Source organism: Trachypithecus francoisi, unplaced genomic scaffold (genome assembly GCF_009764315.1).
Source record: "Trachypithecus francoisi isolate TF-2019V2 unplaced genomic scaffold, Tfra_2.0 Lachesis_group3, whole genome shotgun sequence".
Taxonomy (NCBI): domain Eukaryota; kingdom Metazoa; phylum Chordata; class Mammalia; order Primates; family Cercopithecidae; genus Trachypithecus; species Trachypithecus francoisi.
This window is the reverse complement of record NW_022681468.1, coordinates 127,770,176-127,792,199: the sequence shown is the minus strand read 5'-3', so window position 1 is coordinate 127,792,199 and position 22,024 is coordinate 127,770,176. Positions and strand designations below refer to the sequence as shown.

General features: G+C 34.5%; 1 protein-coding gene across 3 annotated transcripts in view; it reads right to left on the bottom strand.

Moving 5' to 3' along the window:
- Positions 1-22,024, bottom strand: part of VPS13C (vacuolar protein sorting 13 homolog C) — a 197,684-nt gene that overhangs the window by 79,263 nt on the left and 96,397 nt on the right. For all 3 annotated transcript variants that reach the window (XM_033189884.1, XM_033189885.1, XM_033189883.1), the window contains exons 33-45: positions 21,575-21,879; positions 19,130-19,277; positions 18,293-18,401; positions 13,654-13,790; positions 11,596-11,752; positions 10,728-10,807; positions 10,151-10,210; positions 9,262-9,424; positions 6,984-7,100; positions 5,787-5,890; positions 5,195-5,362; positions 1,346-1,650; positions 240-387 (exon numbers count right to left, since the gene is read on the bottom strand). In XM_033189884.1, the coding sequence (XP_033045775.1) occupies positions 240-387; positions 1,346-1,650; positions 5,195-5,362; positions 5,787-5,890; positions 6,984-7,100; positions 9,262-9,424; positions 10,151-10,210; positions 10,728-10,807; positions 11,596-11,752; positions 13,654-13,790; positions 18,293-18,401; positions 19,130-19,277; positions 21,575-21,879 (2,001 nt within the window). The remainder of the gene's footprint in view (positions 1-239; positions 388-1,345; positions 1,651-5,194; positions 5,363-5,786; positions 5,891-6,983; positions 7,101-9,261; positions 9,425-10,150; positions 10,211-10,727; positions 10,808-11,595; positions 11,753-13,653; positions 13,791-18,292; positions 18,402-19,129; positions 19,278-21,574; positions 21,880-22,024) is intronic.

Below are 22,024 nucleotides of genomic sequence, written 5' to 3'. Positions count from 1 at the left end.
GGATGATTTCATTTGCATATTTTTTGTTTATTTATTTTTGTTGTTTTTGAATAGGAAACAAAATCCAGTCTATTCAATTTATTACTTAGGCAAAAGTATACATACAACAGACAAATGCTCACTAAGAGAAAACTGGTTTAGCTTTATCAATAATGTAGCATCTTCTACATTCTGATATCCACTAGAACTGTATTATGATCTATCAAGAAATTTTCATATATTATATACTAGCTACTTACCTGCATAGGTTTTAGTTTTCCTTTTATCTCCATCCCTGGAATTTGCACATACCATGCTGCTGCTAAGTTTCGTTGTATGGACAAAAGCATGTTGACTGGTTTTAAAATTTCAATGTCATTTTGTGGCAAGGTAGCCTGCAAAATAGTTCTGAAAGAAAAACAAGAATTTACTTTTTACTTCAAATTTACATTTTAAAATGAGGACTATCCTATTGTGTAACAGATTCCACACTGCATTTCATAAAGGCTAAAGGCTGCTATCAGAAGTCTTTTAGAATACACTTCTTTTCACATTTTTAAAATCAATCTAAATCAGAATAAAGTTTATATGCAGAGCTCTCCAAAACCAAACCCATATAACACTGATTTCAAAGACATAATTTTCATACAATATAACTACTGCATTATTTATTATTTTTCACAAGGGCTGTTGATACAGCAAATAGTTTACTATCATGCAAACAAATGTTACATCCTCCTAAAACTGGAAGATAAAGAAAGTGATCTCATACTTAGCCCTTAGTATATTATTGGTACTTCTCTAGACTCAAGGGGAAAACTCAACTCATCTAAAAGTTAAACGAACATATGGTAATAGTCATTCTAGCTTGCCTGCCAACAATCATTTGCATAATCAAATAAATGCTCTTGTCACTCAAAAGAGCCAACACTGTCCCATCTGGATTCACTAATCCTTTAGATAACTCACTGAAAATTCCCAAATGTGACAAGGTTTGAAAATGAGAAATAAATCTTAAATTTTACATTTTACAAAGTTTTTTCCCATCAAAAAAAAAAAAGGAAATAGCTATGTGCAAAGTGAGAAAAATAAAAAAATTAAGTACTGACTAAACTATAATTTTATAATAGCTAATTTTTATAAAATGAAAAAAACATATTATAAATGTAGTAAGGGAAAACATAGACTCTATGAGGCGCATACATGACTATTAACCACTGACCCAAGAAGCCAATGGTCAAGATTTCATAATTAGAAGAAATAAGGAATGAAAACCACAAATTACTACAATATTTTACCTCAGGCAAAAATTGTATGAAAATCCTATTTCTAGTAAGCAACACACAATTAGATTATATATTTATACCTTGACAACTTCAACTGAGTGAGTTCGATGTTCATTTTATCAATGACTGGAGGAAGAGAATAATGTTCCATAGGAACCAAGCTAAACTTGTTTTCAACTCTGATTAAACCCAGATCTGCTATAACAGCATTAGGTGATACCGAAGACTGAGGAATAATAATAACTGGTGCTTTCAAATTGATATCCATCAAAAGGCGGAAACTCTTTTGAGCCAAGTCTTTCATGCTAGAAGCAGCTCTTTCTGCAGCCTGGACTGTAGCTGTGCTCAAAGCTTCTTTAGCAGTTTGGAAATTGTTGAGGAAGTTCTGTTGGAAGAGACAGATATTTAGGGAAAAAAGGTATTTATTTTCAAATGAAAAAACTTTAAAAAGAGTAACAATAGTTACTCTAGGAAGAAAGAGCTCTTTCTCTCATTTGATTTGAGAATTATTTCATTCACATGACAAATTTTTGCAACAATTCTTTTAAAAATCTCCTGTTTATTAAGAATGCTTTTTACTTTAAATTCGAATTTAAATGAAAGGGAGAAGGACAGTACTGTACTTCTCCAAAAGTAGGTTCAATTGTGTACTGCTAGGTCACAGCAATGAAGTTTAGTCTTAGAAACTAAGCTTCTGCTGCTTATTTCTGAAGAGGTTTTCTTTTTTTTTTTTTTTAAATGTACTCATGCATGAGGAAAGACAGTTAATTGCCTACAATCCTGTAATCATTAGTAAGAGTCAAAATTTATTTATAATAAGATGTATTTCATCTCAATTTCAACTAAAAACAGAAAAATTTTTCCCAATGAGGATAAGATCATTCTTAGAAGTGATATTCTTGGTGTACATCCATTAATATTACAAAAGAAACCTAATCTCCCTGGCACCCACCTCCAAATTAATTACTCTCTAGAAAAGTAAGCATGATGGTTTAAGTAGAAATTCATGCTTTTAAGAAATCATGAGATTCTGCACATGGGAAACCCTATGGACTCCACCAAAAGGCTCCTGGAACTGACATACAACTTTGGTAAAGTTTCAGAATACAAAATCAATGTACAAAAATCAGCAGCATTTCTATATACCAATAACATCCAAGCTGAGAGCCAAATGAAGAACACAATCCTATTTACAATAGCCATCAAAAAAACAAAGTACCTAGAAATACATCTAACCAAGGAGGTGAAAGATCTCTACAAAGAGAACTAGAAAACACTGCTGGAAGAAATCACAGATGATACAGACAAACGGAAAAACATTCCATGCTCATGGATTGGAAGAATCAATATTGTTAAAATGGCTATACTTCTCAAAGCAATCTACAGGGTCAATGTTATTCCTATCCAACGACCAGTGTTATTTTTCACAGAACTAGAAAATACTATTCTGAAATTCATATGGAACCAAAAAAGAACCCAAAAAACCAAAGCAATTCCAAGCAAAAAGAACAAAGCTGAGGCATCACATTACCTGACTTTATATTATACTATAAAGCTACAGTAACCCAAACAGTGTGGTACTGGTACAAAAACAGACAAACAGACCAAGGGAACAGAATCAAGGACCCAGAAATACAGCTGTACACCTATAGCCACCTGTTCTTTGACAAAGTCAACAAAAATAGGCAATGGGGAAAGGATTCCCTATTCAGTAAATGGTGCTGAGATAGCTGGCTAGCCATATGCAAAAGAATGAAACAACCTTTTATTCTATGGTGAAAGGACCCCTACCTTTCACCATTTCAAAAATTAACTCAAGATGGATTAAATACATAAGTGTAAGACCTCAAACTATAAGAATCCTACAAGAAAACCTAGGAAACACCATTCTAAACATCAGCTTTGGGAAAGAATTTATGACTAAGTCCTTAAAAGCAACTGCAACAAAAATAAAAATTGACAAGTGGGACCTAATTAAAGCGCTTCTGCACTACAAAAGAAACTTTCAATGGAGTAAACAGACAACCTACAAAATAGAAAAAATATTCGCAAATTATGCATCTGACAAAGGTCTAACATCCAGAATCTATAAAAAATAGTGTGAACAAGTGAACAAGCGAAAAACAAATCCCATTTAAAACTGGGCAAAAGACATGAACAGACACTTCTCAAAAGAAGACATACAAGGAGCCAACAAATACATGAAAAAATGTTCCACATCACTAATAATTAGAGAAATGCAAATCAAAACCATTATGAGATACCATTTCATATCGGTCAGAATGGTTGTTATTAAAAAGTCAATAAATAACAGATGCTAGGGAGACTGCAGAGAAAAGAGAACATTTATATAACTACTTGTGGAAATCTAAACTATTTCAGTCACTGTAGAAAGCAATTTAGAGATTTCTCAAAGAATTCAAAACAAAACTACCATTTGACCCAGCAATCTCATTACTGGGTATATATCCAAAAGAAAATAAATGATTCTACCAAAAAGACACATGCACTCACGTGTTCATCAGAGCACAATTCACAACAGCAAAGACGTGGAACCTACCTAGGTGCCCATCAACAATGGACTAGATAAAGGAAACATGGCATATATACCCCATGGAATGCTACACAGCCATAAAAAAGAATAGAATCATGTCCTTTGCAGCAACATGAATGCAGCTGGAGGTCATTATCCTAAGCAAATTAATGCAGGAACAGAAAACCAAATACTACATACTTTTGCTTATAAGTGGGAGCTAACCACTGGGTATTTTACGGACATAACAATGGGAACAACAGACACTGGGCACTACTACAGAGAGGGAGGAAAGGAGAAAAAGTTTGAAAAACTATTCTCAGTACTTGGGTGATGAGATCAATCATACCTCCAAACCTCAGCATCATGCAATATACTCATGTAACAAGCCTGTCCATGTATGCCCTGAATCTAAAATAGTTGGATTATCAACTGAAATTAAACAGTTGAAATTATCAACTGAAATTAACAACTGAAGTCCAAAAAAGTTGAAATTATCTTTTTTAAAAAAAAATTATGATTTTAAAAAGTTCTGATTGGCAGTCCCACTAAGAAGAATAGGCAGATTTAAATCCTTCAGCCCATGTGATATGGTTTGGCTCTGTGTCCCCACCCAAATCTCATCTCGAATTGTAATCCCCAGGTGTCAAGGAAGGGAACTGGTAGGAGGTGACTGGATCACAGGGGTGGTTTCCCCCAATGCTGTTCTCGTGATAGTGAATTCTCACGAGATCTGATGGTTTTATAAGAGGCTCTTCACCCTAAGCTTGTTCTTGTCTACTGCCATGTAAGAAGTGCCTGCTTCCCCTTCCACCATGATTAAGTTTCCTGAGGCCTACGCAGCAATGCGGAATGATGAGTGCACTAAACCTCTTTTCTTTATGAATTACCCAGTCTCAGGCAGTTCTTTATAGCAGTGTGAAAATGGACTAATACACCATGACAGGTACGTGAAAATAAATAATAAAAAGAAAAGCATTTCATGACGCTGTTGATCACAATCATAACCAAAAGCTGTAAGTTCCAATATGAGTCCTCCATATGCCTGAAGAACTTCCTCAAAAAATTGTTTTAACTAAGTAATCTTAAATATATTTCATTAAACAAGTTACAGTGGAAAGCCCTAAATTAAAACATAAAATGTACATTTAAAATGTATACCTATAGAAATGTTCTAGAATTATAGTCTATATCTTCAAAACAATAATTTTAAAAATTCATTTGGTTAACATCATGAAAAGGATTTCTTTAATGTTTTAAAAGGATAACATTCTGTTCAGCACTCAGGTGCTCATCATACAGCCCTATCAGTGAAGATTTTTACTATCTAGGTTCAGTTGTATAAGCAAAGATATTTAGGCCTCAGTGAGAAATAAATATGTTTAAAAAAACTTACCAAAAGAGACATGAAGAATTTATGAACATAAACAATCTGAATACAACCCACTTTGAAACTAAGTTTGCCATCTACTTTGGACATATCAGCATAGGCCTCTCCTTCTGTGGCATCTGGATAAAGAGTCAGTTGGAACCTAAAGACTTCATCTCCCAAAATAGAGACAGCCTAAAAATATTAGATTAACTGGTTATTATATTAAAGAGCTGTATAGCCCTTATCAATGTATTATAAATAAGTTCTCTTATTAGAGAATCTTTGATATATGAAGCAGTAACATATGAATTCAATCTTAAAAATTATTAGCTGCAAACATTTTACGTGACAATAACTTCTTCTATTTCTATAAAAAAATTTTATCAGTAAAAATATCAATCACTTAACTGTTCAGAAATAACTTTTACAAATCACTGGGTATCAAGAGGCCTAGTCTATACACAATGTGAAAGCAGACTATTACCATTTTCATCTCCAATTCCTAATAAAGTGCCTGGTACATGACAGACAATAAATGTATACTGTGCAAATAAATAATTGCATCTCAAATCCAGAACAAAATAAATTCCAATATAAGAATCTATTTTTTAATCACCTTTTTGTGAATGGACTGCAAATCTACATTCGTAACTATAATATCTTTAAGTCTGGCAAACACATCGGTCTGCTTAGGCTTCACAGAAACAGAGGCATCCATTCCTATAGGAAACATAACATTTACAAACTTTTCACCCAATCCACATGACTAAGTCAGCGGTATTTAAGGTCAGTAATATACTGACAAGATACAAAGTGAATAAAAATTACTCATTATTAAACATATTAATGACATCAACTTTCATGTATGAGATACCTAAGAAAGGTAATAATACCTTTAAATAATAACTTTAAGGGATACAGGCATCTCCTCCAAAAAAGTTGTGGAAATTAAAAAAAAAAAAAAAAAACCCACCAAGTTTCAAAGAAATTTAGATTAATTTAGAAAATTAATCACATTTCTCCAAACTTAAATATCCTCTGCATTGGCAAGATCAGCAGTGGTCATTTAGTAAGATAATATTTGTTAAAACAGTGATCTTACAAACATTTACTGTATTATTAAAAACTGGGCTGGGAACGGTGGCTCACATCTGTAATCCCAGCACTTAGGGAGGCCGAGGCAGGCAGATCACGAGGTCAGGAGATCGAGAGCATCCTGGCTAACATGGTGAAACCCCATCTCTACTAAAAATACAAAACATTAGCTGGATGTGGTGGCAGGTGCCTGTAGTCCCAGCTACTCAGGAGGCTGAGGCAGGAGAATGGCGTGAACCCAGGAGGCGGAGCTTGCAGTGAGCCAAGATCATGCCACTGCACTGCAGCCTGGGCAACAGTGCAAGACTCCACCTCAAAAAAAAAAAAAAAAAAAAAACTGTTACTCCAATAACTAAAAATAAATGAACAGTATTTAATGAATACTCTTATTTCTATAATAAACTATATTAGAAAACAGTCTTCTAAGATTTCCCTCCAAAAAAAAATTTCTTTGTCATTCTCAGTTTCTAAAGGCATAATGATTTCTACAATTGCATAAAAATGTAGATAACGCAAAATGCATAAGGAATCTCTCAAGTCAGCAATGAATCATAATAAATTTACTTGTAACATTTTAAAGCACATCTCTGAAAAGTTTGCCAAGTCTTCAATATAAGTAAACCAAAAGAATACTCATGAGAAATCTACCAGGTACAAGCTCATTTTTCCTAGTTATGTAAAGAAACAGAAATATCTACAACAAGAAATAACTACTTACCATGAATTTTAATCTCTGCAATGTTACACTTCTGATCACAGACAAGGACATTAAATGCATTTAATTCAGCTGTGACCTTTAAATCAAACACATCCTTTTGGGAAATGTTGCTGGATACTAAAAAATAATAGAAACCTTCTGATTAGCAAAGGGCAAAGATAATACAACACATACAATAACTTCAAATCCATCAAAATAAAAGTACCCAATGCACTCTGAGGAACCAAAATGCCCTCCATTAGGATAACATGTAATTAACATAAATTTTGGATTAATTATCAAATTCCATCATACAAAAATCAGCACGTTCCCCTTCAAATTAAGAATAAAGGCAACTAAATATTAACAGCACCTTGAAAGTACAATTTACTAGATGGAAACTTTAACTTTTTTTTCTGGGAATAAAGAAAATATTCTATATTAGAATTCTAGAATTCTCTTGGTCTAAAGTTTTGATTGTGAACTCCTTTTCACATCATATATTAGATTAAGGAAGAATAATTCATGATAAACTGCAATAGTGATGCACAGTTAATAAAATACATATTATTTACTATGGCACTTACATGTTATTAACTACAGAATAAATTTCTCCAGATTATACCCTGTTGCTCCATCAAGAATCCTAAAATAAATTCTATGAGAAATGAACATAAAGGGCCAAACTTAAAAAATACAAAAAAAATTTTATAATGTATGTGCATGCAGGTGTATGTGTGCATAAGAATCACAATCAAACTAGCTCCCTACATCCACTTTAGTCCAGATCCTGACTGATAAATTTAGGATACATTTTCCTAAAAATCCGTCTCGCTTGAAGGAAATAGAGCCTTCTGATTGAAATTGCAAAAGCTTGGAGAGTATCTGTCCTTAATCACCAGTATGAGAGGTTTTTTTTTTTTTTTTAATATTTAATGTAGCATAATGTTGTTTTCTTTAATATTTGACGTAGCATAATCAAACCACAAAGACCAACAATATAGCAAAACTGGAAGACTTTCTTTGGGTTAATAGTGTTTCTAGTTTATTGTGAGTTCAAATATTTCTTTTTCATTTATTCAACTGTGTTGTGTATGTTTTGTATGTATATATAATATAAAGTAGAGGAATTTCCAAGGATATTTCTGAGGCTATTAATGTGACAAGTACATTAAAGGCAAAGAGGGTAAAGCTCTTTTACTCTAGTTTATAAGGAAATTGTTGCTCTGTTCCATGGTTTAAAAAAATCAGATCCGGCCGGGCATGGTGGCTCACACCTGTAACCCCAGCACTTTGGGAGGCCAAGGCAGGTGAAGCGCCTGAGGTCAGGAGTTCATAACCAGGCTGACCAACATGGTGAAACCCCATCTCTACTAAAAATACAAAAAATCAGCCAGGTATGGTGGTGGGCAACTGTAATCCCAGCTACTTGGGAGACTGAGGCAAGAAAATCGCTTGAACCTGGGAAGCAGAGGTTGCAGTGAGCCGAGATTGCATCACTGCACCCAGCCTGAGCAACAAAAGTGAAACTCCGTCTCAGAAAAAAAAAAAAAAAAAAATCAGATCCTTGTATCTGATCTAACAGTACTGACAGTATTACAACAAACATGCCAGTAATATAGGTAAAACTCAAACTCATAATGGTCTGAAAATTGAATTACTGGATGTTAAATACTGACATTATATAACATGAAAGAAAAATAATTAAAATGATATTTGGCTTAAAAATAAGCAAATGTTATTTATTCACTCAGGATATGTATCTAATATTTCATAACATAAGTCATATGCCTGAGGACTCGGTGCCCATATCTGTGTGATCTAAATATAGTTTTGGTTAGAAACCAATGTGAATGTGTCTATTCCAGGAGCTCCTTCCCTGCAGTGTCCCACCGAGCACTTAAAATTGCTGAGCACCAGGTAGTCTACCTGAGTAACTGAAATGGGCCTTTGTTACCTTGTATGACTGAATCCATAACTGAACTTCTTCTTTTCTCATTTTCATTGAACTGAAGACTACAAAGACACATCAATATAAAGTACATACAATTTCTATTTTATGTAAAAGCTAGACAGTGAATTGAAATATAAATACATAATATTAAACAAGATCTATTTAATTTTCCTCACTAAACTGCTCTATAATCCCATACAGATAACATTTTCTTTCTCTTGAAACTAACCTAATCTATCAGAGCAGCAATGTCAACATGCTAAATACTTATCTTAATTGGAAAAAACAAGTTGTTACATGATTATTGAAGTTCAAAGTATTAGATCGTGATTCAAAAATTATTACCAGCTTTGACAGCGATACTTCTGGACTCCCCCACAAGCGGTTTCAGCTCGGATTCCTTCTCAGAACAGGAAGGTTCAGAGAACGGAGCAGCAGATGATAAAAAATCCATGAAGGAAAGTAAAGCTTCCAAATGAAGTACTAAGTCTAAGGATGAAAATGAAACCTAAGATAATGAACAATTGGAGAGGCAGATTTCAGATGCAGTAACATTTTTACATCAGGGTTCAACAGATATAAGTAGCACAAGAATAGCTCAATTAAGGGCCTTTTTAAAATTTTTATTTTTTTAAGAACTCATTATTAACTCACTATTAAAATGTTAATCCTCGCCAGATAGTAAATCAACTCTCTGCTCACTCCCAAGTGCAACCACAATTTTAACTCAAAAGAACTGGAAGAGTTTTAAGTAAAGATACAGGAAATATTATCAGGCTTTAAACCACATTTCAGGCAGTTCCAAGCTGACTATGCATGTTCAAATGGACTGTGAGCAATGTCTGTACCAGGCTATGCTTTATGCTTCCCTTAATCTTATTCTATTCCTAACGCCAATACATAATTCAAATGTTTAATGCTTCCATCAATGCTAGGCCAAAAAACCACAGTCGACTAAAATCAGTAACAAAATTCCCTTGAAGTGTATTATTCACATACTTGTCAAGAAATCTAAGTCAAAACTGGGAAACAATCTTTTCAGAACATAAATCAACCTTTTGTAAGAACTTTATTCCAATTTTATTATCTACTTCACTTTATCCATAAATTAGGAATATTATTATTGCCACTGTTATTCTCATTTTAGAACTTAACAATCTCACAGTTGAAAATGGCTATGAAGATAAATGTAATCAACACAACCCAGCCTTAGAGTAAATTATAAAAGATTTACCTTCAGTGTCTGTTTGGTACTGTCATGAATAGTTTTAAATTCTGGTCCATCACTGTCTGCCTACAAATAGAGGAGAATTACACCACTGAGTTTCAAACACTAAAAATTCATACACTGAAAATATACATATTCTTTACTTTTCTAAGTATGCTATTAAAAGAGTAAAAAGATATTTCTTAAAAGCAAAGAAGGCCATTCAAAAAAAAAAAAAGAAACCAAACTGACCACATAAGCATTCCTTACATTCCATACAAGCAAAAACTCTAATTCCTTATCCTACTGTGGAGGAAATGCTAGTATATCTAGATTAGGTACACTAATCCAAAAAGTAGGAAAAAGTGCTAGATTATAACACACTTTGCTTTGGATTACAGTGGAACTTTACATTATTACCATTTATTCAACATCACAGGTTAATGAAAGTATCCAGGATTTTCAGATGCTTGCAAAATTCACCACATCAATCAATTTAGATAGAAAAATGTTGGGAGAGAAAATTGGAATATTAAATACAAGGGTAATATATATAACGTTATATATTCAAATATTAAAGAATCCTAGTAATGAAACTAGGTACCTTTGTCAGTAACATTTTCAGAAGGGGTTCGTCAGTCACATTAGAAGAGTTAATAATGTGAAGAGGTTCTCCTTTAGAATCTAAAACAGAAAAAAGACAAGGTTGATCCATCAAGTTAACCATTTCACACGTTTTAAGACAGGATCAGCCAAATGTACACAAATGTACATTTGTCAAAACTCAGGACTGTACACTAAAAAGAGTGAAGTACATTGTGTATAAAATCTTACCTCAACAAACCTGGCTTTGAAAAAAAAGAAACAAATTCCATAAAACAAAAATACTAGTACTCACCAATTACAATTGGTATAACATATGGTACTACTGTATTACTGTCATCTAAACAAATCATGGTATATTAAAGAATCTATAAAATACATAAAGTAGGGATTATTCTCAATACAAGTTTACTTTACTTAAAGAGATCCCATAGAGTTCTTATAAACTTTAAGCACTAACAGAACTTTAAAAGTTAGCTTATCGCAGGAACTTAAGGTCAAGGATACTCACTAACGATAGTATTTATTCTGAGGGAAGGACATGAGACTACAGATGATATTAATTTTTTCATCTATACACTTTTGTATTTGATTTTCATTTTTCACAAATATATATTAACATAATTAAAAAGAAATGTTAAAACTCACATAATTTAAAAATCAAATAATACATCATATTTCCTAGTAAATTAACCCAACTTTTCAAAATGGGTCCCCTAGAACTGTACCCAGGGACTGTTTTTGAAAAGTTGAGTTAATGTACTAGGAAATTAACACAATTCTACACAAATCAATATGTTTAATGTTGATAAAAAGGTAAGGATCATCTGCCTAATGAATAATTTACACAGACTATATTTCACACTTACCAGTGAAATCAAAGCACTGCATACTAATTTTTTTTAGATAAGCTTTAGCAGTCATGTCATAGGTTTTAACTCTAGCTTCCATTCCAAGTTGCAGGACATTTAGCTCATGTAAAGGCCTTCCCTTCTTTTCTGATTTTTTCATCAAAGTAACCACAACCTAAAAGAGGGTACCAGTATTACCACCAACTATTTCATTAATACACAATGAGGGTAAATCAAGAATTTAATAAGTATCCAGAGTGATATAAGCAAGAAATTCACACAATGTTAAGATGTTTACTTCTATTTGTGCCTGCAGTTTGGCCTAATTCCCAGAAGTCCTAGTCTGATAGACAGCCTTTCATCTGAAAGTCTGTGAGACCAACAGCCAATTTTTACATCATTCCTAAGTTGAGCTTTCTCAACTTTGGCACTATTAACATTTTGAGCTGGTAATTCTTTGTAGTGGGAACTGTCTTATGCACTGTAGGATATGAGGCAGCATCCCTGGCCTCTACCTATCAATTGTCATTAGTATTCTCCCCTCAGATAATGGCAACAGAAAATGGTTTCAAACAATGCCAAATTATCCATGCGGAGCAATGCAAACTGCTCCCCTTCAACCCAATCATTGTTCTAAGGGAAGAGAACAACCATCATATATATCATAAATAATATTTAAAAGGTCTTATGGGTTTTATATATGCGTGTGTGTGTTAAGTATATCTGCAAATAGAATGATTCATCTATCAATGTTTCAACTACCAAGGCTTAAAAACCTTCAGTAACTCTGATATTAACCAGAAAAACATCCAAGTTTAACATAAAGAAATTGGCTTCAAAGCATGTATTTCAGATTCTTAAAAGTAGAGCCTATTCCTTTAAAAGTCTGTTTGTTTGTTTGTTTATTGACTGATTGCTAGAGACAGGGTCTTGTTCTGTCACCCAGGCTGGAGTGCAGTAGCACAATCAGAGCTCACTGCAGTCTTGACCTCCTCGGCTCAAGCGATCCTCCTGCCTCCCAAGTAGCCAGGACTAAAGGCACATGCCACCACAACTGACTAATTAAAAAAACATTTTTTTTTTTTTTGCAGAGATGGGGTCTCGTTATGTTGCCCAGGCTGGTCTCAAATACCTGAACTCAAGCGATCCTCCAGTCTTGGCCTCCCAAAGTGCTGAGATTATAGGCATAAGCCATTGCAACCAGCCTATTTAAAAGTTTATTTTTAGCTCAGAGAAAAAACATAACCTCTATATAACTATTTAATGATAAAACAGATTTTAGAGGAAGTCCTTGCAAGTCCCTGTATCCACTATGCTTTCTCACATACCCACACTTTTATGCCTGTTCCTCTTTCCGCCTTGCCCCAGACCCTTTCCTGATCCCTTTTCTCAATAATTTCCTATTTCTCTTTAAAAACTTGATTCAAATGTGTCCTCCTCCAGAAAATCTCTTCTGACCCTCTCAGTCTGCTTAAATGCCTACTCCCTACCATCAGCACCCCAAGCTCCAATAGTATCCTCAGCAGAGATTTCGTGAAATAATTACAAAAATTTTAATAGTTTTCCTGCATGAGTTCAGACTGTAAGCCTTTTACCTCTATCCTTATCAACTGGGCACATATAATAAATATTTGTTGGATGTGTGAATAAAGAAGAAAATGTATTCCATCTTTCCTCAAGAATATGCAGATGGCAAACATATTAGGAATGTAACATTTTTTAAAATGCAGGCATATTGTGTTTTATTCTATCAAGGGTTTCTAACATTTGAAAAGAATTTATCTGACACTATTGCCCTTTCCTGCCTTTCTTATATGACATCCAAAGCAAGTGACATTCCTACTGTCCTAAAAGCATTAAAAAGCATGTTACAGAACATGCTGTCATTTTCTCTATGAAATATTATAACTCCCAAATCCTTAACAAACTTTCAATTTTTAAAACATCACTGCTACATGTGAACAGCCCACATAGATTTTTTTCATCAGTGTCAATTATTTACAAGTTTAGTAGAGGTAATTCCAATATCCATTACTTATTCACCGCACTTTACAAAAACAGATGAGAATTACACACCTCTTTAATTTCAAAATTCAGCAGCATATTAATGATGTCTACAGATCTAATTTCTTCCACTCCAGTTGTTAAAGTATTTTTTGAATCATGTATATCTTGTTGTGATATAGAGATTTCAAGGGGCTCTTTAATTTCACCTGAAATGTTTAAAAGAAATTCATTCACTTTTATTCACAAATTTCTTCCACAAGTACTTATTGTGGACTTATATGAGTATTCTGGACCTGGTAGAGGCAATGAAACTCCACAAATTAGTAACAGCCCCAGCCCTTGGAAAACTCCTGGTTTAGTGGAAGAGACAGATACATTTAAAACACAAACAAAGATACATTTAAAATACAAACAAACAAGCAGGCCACACCCAGTCACATTAAATGAACAAATGTTAATAGACTATATAAAATGCACTGAAAGCACAGAACAAAGCGTGACATTGTTATATAGAAGTCAAGAAAGGTTCTATTAGAGGAGGTATTATTCAAGCAGAGCAAAGGACCTCCTCACATAGTGGAGACATTACCCAAAAGGAGCAAAACCAGGGAATGATAACACATGACAGGTCTTGCAAACAGAATGGAGTCTGATATGGTTAAATCATAAGGGAGGCAACAAGAGGTAAGACTAAAAAAGAAAAAAGGGAGTGGGAGGTCAGGGTCTCTCATGCCATACTAACAAACAAAAGTAAAGCTATATAATTATGATGCTGTGTTTCTGAAATTCGCACACCCTGAAATGAAATAAAATTGCTTTTTAAGCTGTAATATAAAAAATAATAACAGCTATCACTTGCTAAGTGCTCATCTGTGTGGCAGACACTGTTCTAAGGTCTGTATATAGACTGTTCTATTTAATTCTTATGACATCATTTTGAGGTAAGAACTTTATTGTCTTTATTTCAGAAATGGGCAAATTGAGGTTCAGACATTTGTGCTCAGTGTTGCACAAATGGCAGAGCCCAAATTCATCAGTCTGATTTTACAGTCTTCACTCTCCACTGTCCCTCAGTATCATTAAATTAGTTATTACTATTATTAGGGTTGACATTATGTTGACCACTAATACACCACACAGGAACCACGTAGTGTAAGCTATACCAGAATTCCATACTGAAAGCCGCTATTGTTAATCATTTCCTTTGACAAAGCATTGCATAGGGCAAGGTTTCCTAACTATCATCTTACTCCAGCACTGTTCCAAACATAATGTGAACCAGGGGAACTGATTCCAGCAAATATTTTTACTTTTACAAAACAATTCCCTGAATAGGCAAAGATTTTTCAAATGGAAAATAAAAAATACTGATCATTTAAAAAACTAGTAAATTTGGCCGGGCGCGGTGGCTCAAGCCTGTAATCCCAGCACTTTGGGAGGCCGAGACGGGCAGATCACGAGGTCAGGAGATCGAGACCATCCTGGCTAACACGGTGAAACCCCGTCTCTACTAAAAATACAAAAAACTAGCCGGGCGAGGTGGCGGGCGCCTGTAGTCCCAGCTACTCCGGAGGCTGAGGCAGGAGAATGGCATAAACCCGGGAGGCGGAGCTTGCAGTGAGCTGAGATCCGGCCACTGCACTCCAGCCCGGGCGACAGAGCAAGACTCCGTCTCAAAAAAAAAAAAAAAAAAAAAAACTAGTAAATTTAAGTTGATTGAAATTAACAAACTCTATTCATTAAAAGACCCATTAAAAGAGTAAAAGGCCACCAGTCAGAATATCTACTGGAAAGTCAAAAAATAACAGATGGTGGCCAGGTTGTAGAAAAAAGGGAATACTTATACACTGTAGGTAGAAATGTACATTAGTTTAGCCACTATAAAAAGCAGTTTGGAGATTTCTCAGAGAATTTAAAACAGAATTACCTTTGACCCAGCACTCCCATTACAGGGTACATAACCAAAGAAAAACACATCATTCTACCAAAAAGACCACATGCCCTCACCTATTCATCACTGCACTATTCACAATAGCAAAGACATGGAATCAACCTAGATGCCCACTGACGGTGGGGGCTGAATAATGAAAATGTGGTACATATACACCATGGCATGCTATGCAGCCACTGAAAACAATGAAATCATGTCCTTTTCAGCAACATGGTTGGAGCTGGAGGCCATCATCCTAAGTGAATTAACCCAGCAACAGAAAACCAAATACCACATGTTCTCACTTGTAAGTGGGAGCTAAACATTAAGTACACATGGACATAAAGATGGGAATCCAACAGACACTAGGGACTACTAGAGGGGGGAGGGTGGGACAGGGGGAAGACTGAAAAACTACCTATCAGGTACTATGCTCACTACCTGGGTAATGGGATCATTTTAGATGAAATCTCAGTGACACGCAATTTACCCATGTAACAAACCTGGACATGTACCCCCTGAACCTAAAATAAAAGTTGGGAAAAAAAGAGAGTGAAAGGCAAACCACAGATAGGGAAAAGATATTTCTATACATATATGCATATAACACACATAACCAACAAAGGGCTCATATTCAGAATTTAAAAACTACATATCAATAAGAAAAAAGGCAAACATCTCAATAAAAATAGTTGTCAATAGGATAGAATGGTTACATCACAAAAAAGGATATTCAAATGGCCAATAACCATATGAAAAGGTGATCAACTTCACTAGTAATCAAAAAGCAAATAAAAACCATAGTGAGACACCACTGAATATCTATCAGAATGCTAAATTTAAAAAGATCGGCAATGCCAAGTACTAGGGAGAATGTGAAACAACTGGAACTCTCATACATTGCTGCTAGGAAAGTAAACTAGTACAACCAGTTGGAAAACTTCTTGGTATAATCTGGCACAAGTTACTGAAGCTAAATGTAAATCTCACATATGACACAGTAATTCTACTCCTACCTATATATCCAAAAAAAAATTTATATAATTATGTCAAAGACACACAATAAAATTCATAACAATTTCATTCATGATAGCTAAACACTGGAAACAACCAGAATGTCCACGAAAGATAGAATGAAAAAAATAAATTTTGATACATTCATATAACTGAATAGTACACAAAAATAAAAAGAACAAACTACTCCTATGCACAGCAACATGGATGAATCTCACAAACAAAATGCGGAGTAAAAGAAGCCAAACATCGAAGAGTAAATTCTGTATGATTCCATTTATATGAAATTCAAGAAGAGGCAAAACTAATCTATCTATTACAAGTTAAAATGGTAGTTACCTCTGGGTGGATTTGCAGGCACAGTGTTTGGCACTGACTGAGAAAGGGCAAGAGGGAGGCCTTCTGGGGTGCTGAAAATGTACTATATCTTGATCATGGTATATTATACACTGAATATTTGTATACTTCACTATATGTATTAAAATACAGTAAAATAGTTTTTTAATAATGAAAAATACAGTGGGATACCAGTTTTCACTTAGCATACGAACAAAAAATTTTTAATCTGGTAATATACTGTGTTAGAAAGGTATAGAAAAACAACCTGGTGGGAATGCAAGGTCAGTAAAGTTCTATGCAGGCCAATCAGCAAGATCTGTCAAAATCTTAAATTAGTCTACAGAAATTATTTGCTGACCTAATTGTCAATTAAATTTATATTAAATTTTACATATCTTTTAACTGGTGTTATCCTATAGATATATATATACTTGTAAAAGTATATGTATGAGGATATTCAATGCAACATGGTAATAATGAAAGTGTAAAAACAACCAAAAATGACTATCACTAGGAACTTGCTAAATAAATTATGTGTTTCAACAGAATTTAATACCAGGCAGTCATTACAAAGAATGAAGCAGATCTATACATATCTACAGATATGGAATAGACACCAAGACACACTGTTAATATTTTTTAAAAAACAGCAAAGTGAACAAACACATACATGCATGTACACATACAGGATGCTACCATTTGTTTGAAAAAAACTAAAGATTATATATTTACGTGTTTATACATACATTATATATATACATACACACACACACACACACATATACATATATATTACCTTAAAAAATAAGGCTGTTACTTTTCCTTTAGTCAAAAGGGCCATGGTAACTAATAATTTGAATTCTCTTTTCATTTTTACTGCTGTATAATCTCTTCAGTATCTTTGGAAAGTGAAAATTTATCAACCATTTCAATTCTTGCAGGTATTTTACTACCAAGCCTTATTGAAAAATCAGATACACTATGCTACCATAACCTACTGCCAACTCAAAATGCTTTCTTCTATACATGCAATTTCAATGATTACTTCAAGAATCTACCACTGATTTGAAGTCCTTCTTTATGGCCTCCTCTCAATTCACACAACTTACAAAAAAGTCTGAAACTATAACTGACAACTTAGCGTAAACCCAGGAGGCGGAGCTTGCAGTGAGCCAAGATCCGGTCACTGCACTCCAGCCTGGGCGACAGAGCGAGACTCCGTCTCAAAAAAAAAAAAAAAAAAGAGAGAGAGAGAGTCAATCATCTCCAACTATGATATCATTCAATAGCATCTTGTTTGTTCTCTTGATAATATAAACTGCAATTTGTAAACATATATTTGTTTACCTTTTATTTCCTGATTGCCTACTAAACCATAAATAAATAGACACATATGTATTATGCCACTTACTGTCAGCCTCTTACCTGTCTCTTGTACTCTTGATTTCACTTTATCCAAGACTTCAGTACCCTCACCGAGATTTTCTGCTAGTATCCTAAATAGGAGATTAAGATCTTCTTGATTTAGACTAACCTGTAAAATATTATGTTTAAAAAACTATATTACATTTTAAAATGAAACAATTTTCATCCAGAAAATAAATTTCCAGTTGCAACACCAGGGACAGAATAATCCTAATACTGAAAAGTTATGTACAATCACAATCCACTCAAGTACTGCACTACTTATTTCATGTTAAAATTTTTATATTCAAAGACAATAAGATGTTTATAGAAAACCAATGTAATTCATCAGTCAGTATTAGCTCCAATGACTTGACTGATGTTTACTAAAAGTTAAATATGATCAAAGAAATCTGATCTTTTTTTAAAAGTGACAACTTCAGAAAATGTATAATTCTACTTTTTAAACAATAACAATTCCAATGAAATAAAAAGGTTGTCTTAAATATAAAAAGAAAAATATTTCCCTCAATGCTATAATTATCTTAGGTGTACTTAGATATCCCTAAAAATAAAAAAGTACATATATAATATATGAGACAGTATAATATGCTAATACATAATTTATATACAGATCCCTACCAATAGGTATGTATAGCAAATTTTAAAGTAAAGAAATCTTAACTAAAGATTAAATTCTACTGAAAATAATAATGATCTTGTTGGACAAAGTCTCACTGAAATTTTTCTTATACTAGTCAGCAAAAAAAGTCTTCATTTCATTTGGATTTCTACTTTAAAAGTCTTTGGAGTTTAAAATTTCAACAATGAAGTCTTTTTTGTCACTCGTATACTTACATTCATTGAATCAAGATGTCCTTTAATTTCCACAACAGGCACCTTATGGTACCAAGATGCAGCTAGATTCCGATTTACAAGAAATTCCAAGTTAATTGGGTGCAACAGCTGAATATCAGGATGGTAGGTGCCTGGCTGGATCACCGTCCTATGAAAAATAGAAATGTTACATATGCATAGATATAGGGTATAAATGCAATATATTAAAAAAAGTAAAGTCAGGCAGTTATTTGCTGCTCTAAATACTGATTTGAAACAGCGTGGCTTAAGTATTTTCAAAACTGAATCTATAATTAATCTATAACCCACTATAAGGGACAAATTAAAAGGTGATATACAATGAATCATTAAGAAAACTTTTTTCTTTAAACAGTAGATAGGTGAAAAATTGAATAAATTTTTAAGAGCAATCCACACTGTTGAAGAAAACAGAAAATCATCATATACAGTTGTTCAAGGATTAATAGGTATGTTGGTGCAGAGACTGAAGAAAACGATGGCAAAGTGAACAAGAGGAGAAGTGAGCATTTTCTAAGGCATTTCATAAAGCTTTTCTCTAGGATTATTTTCTCGACTTGCCTTATAGTCATTAATTTCTTATTCTACATAATTAAATCTTCATGGATGGGGTAGAAAATAATTTTAAAACGAATTATGTACAGATTCCATGTGCCACCTGGTATGAGCACGGAAGATACAAAATAATTTACACAACATGCCTGCCAAAAATGTGTAAGTTCAATCAAACCATGAGGAATCACTCAGACAAAACCAAATTGAGAGGTAAGTGGAACCAGACTCTAGTCTTCAAAACTACAGTAGTAGTCACGTAGTCATAAAAAGACAAAGAAAAGCTAAAGAACTACTCCAAAAGAAATTTTGTCAGTATAGAAATCTTCCTCAGTGGTACAGAATACAATTATATGCTATGGGTGATCCTGAATCAAGGGGAAATTTTTATAATGGACATTCCTATAAAGGAAATTATTATAATGGGACAACTGATAAAATCTGAATATTGACTGGATTTCAGATTATAGTATTATATCAATATTAAATTTCTAGAATTATATCATGGTTAATGTAAGAGAATGAATGTCCTTGTTTATAGGAGACACATGATAAAGTATTTGGGAAAAAAAGTTAAAGATGTCTATTCTCAAATGATTTAGCAAAAAATGTTTTAAATAATATATATATGTTTATAGATAGGTTAAAGCAAATATAAACAATTGGTGAATCTAGATGAAGGATATGTAGGTGCATTCACAGTACTATTTTTTTCCATTTTTCTGTAGGTCTGAAATTTTTGAAAACAAAAGTTGATTAAAAAACTATTCTGGTGGCCTGACGCGGTGGGTCATGCCTGTAATCTCAGCACTTTGGGAGGCCAAGGTGGGCAGAACACCTGAGGTCAGGAGTTCGAGACTAGCCTAACCAACATGATGAAATCCCGTCTCCATAATGAAAAATGAAAAAAATTAGCCAGGCATGATGGCACGTGCCTATATCCCCAGCTACTCAGAAGGTTGAGGCAGGAGAATCGCTTGAATCTGGGAGGCAGAAGTTGCAGTGAGCCAAGATGGCACCATCGTACTATAGCCTGGGCAACAGAGCGAGACTTCATCTCAAAAAACAAAATAAAAAACTCTTCTGGGCAGGGGGTGGTGGCTCACGCCTGTAACCCTAGCACTTTGGGGGGCCACAGCAGGTGGATCATCTGAGGTGAGGAGTTCAAGACCAGACTGGCCAGCATGGTGAAACCCCACTTCTCTTAAAAATACAAAAAAAATTAGCCAGGCATGGTAGCGCATGCCTATAGTCCCAGCTACTTGGGAGGCTGAGGCAGGAGGATTGCTTGAACCCAGGAGACAGAGGTTGCAGTGAGCGAGACTGCGCCACTGCACTCCATCCTGGGTGACAGAACAAGACTCCAACTCAAAACATATACACACACATACACACACACACACACACAACAACAACAACAACCAAAAAACCTGTTCTGTGTAACGGAACAGTTTATTTTATTTTATTTTATTTTATTTTTTTTTTGAGACGGAGTCTTGCTCTGCCACCCAGGCTGGAGTGCAGTGGCCGGATCTCAGCTCACTGCAAGCTCTGCCTCCGGGGTTTACGCCATTCTCCTGCCTCAGCCTCCTGAGTAGCTGGGACTACAGGCGCCCGCCTCGTCGCCCGGCTAGTTTTTTGTATTTTTTAGTAGAGACGAGGTTTCACTGTATTAGCCAGGATGGTCTCGATCTCCTGACCTCGTGATCCGCCCGTCTCGGCCTCCCAAAGTGCTGGGATTACAGGCTTGAGCCACCGCGCCCGGCCCGGAACAGTTTCTTTAAATAAACTATGTTGGGTAGGAATTTCAAATCATAAAATTTCATGGAAATCATGAATATAATATTTAAATCCATAATTACTGAAAGAGCATACCTATAAAGTGTAAGCTTTGTTAGCTGCACATCCATTCTATCAATTACTGGAGGATTTAAGTAGTCTTCATCAGACACCAGACTGAACTGATTTTGAACTCTGATTAACCCAAGATCTACCACTACTGCATTGGTGGAAATGGAAGACTGTGGGATGACTATAACTGGTGCTTTCAAATCAATATTGATGGAAACACGAAAACTCCTCTGTGCAAGATCTTTCACACTTGTGGCAGCCTTTTCTGCAGCCTGGGCAGTGGCAGCACTCAGAGACTCTTTGGCTGTCTGGAAATTATTCAGGAAGTTCTGTGGACACAAAGCATAAAAAGAGAAATTCAAAGAAAATACAGGAACATCAATAATAACACTATCTTCTTTTCATACAAGTGGTAACTTTTTTTTTCCAATATTTAACTTTCCGTTGAGCCCCATTTTTCTGGTAGTAGTAAGA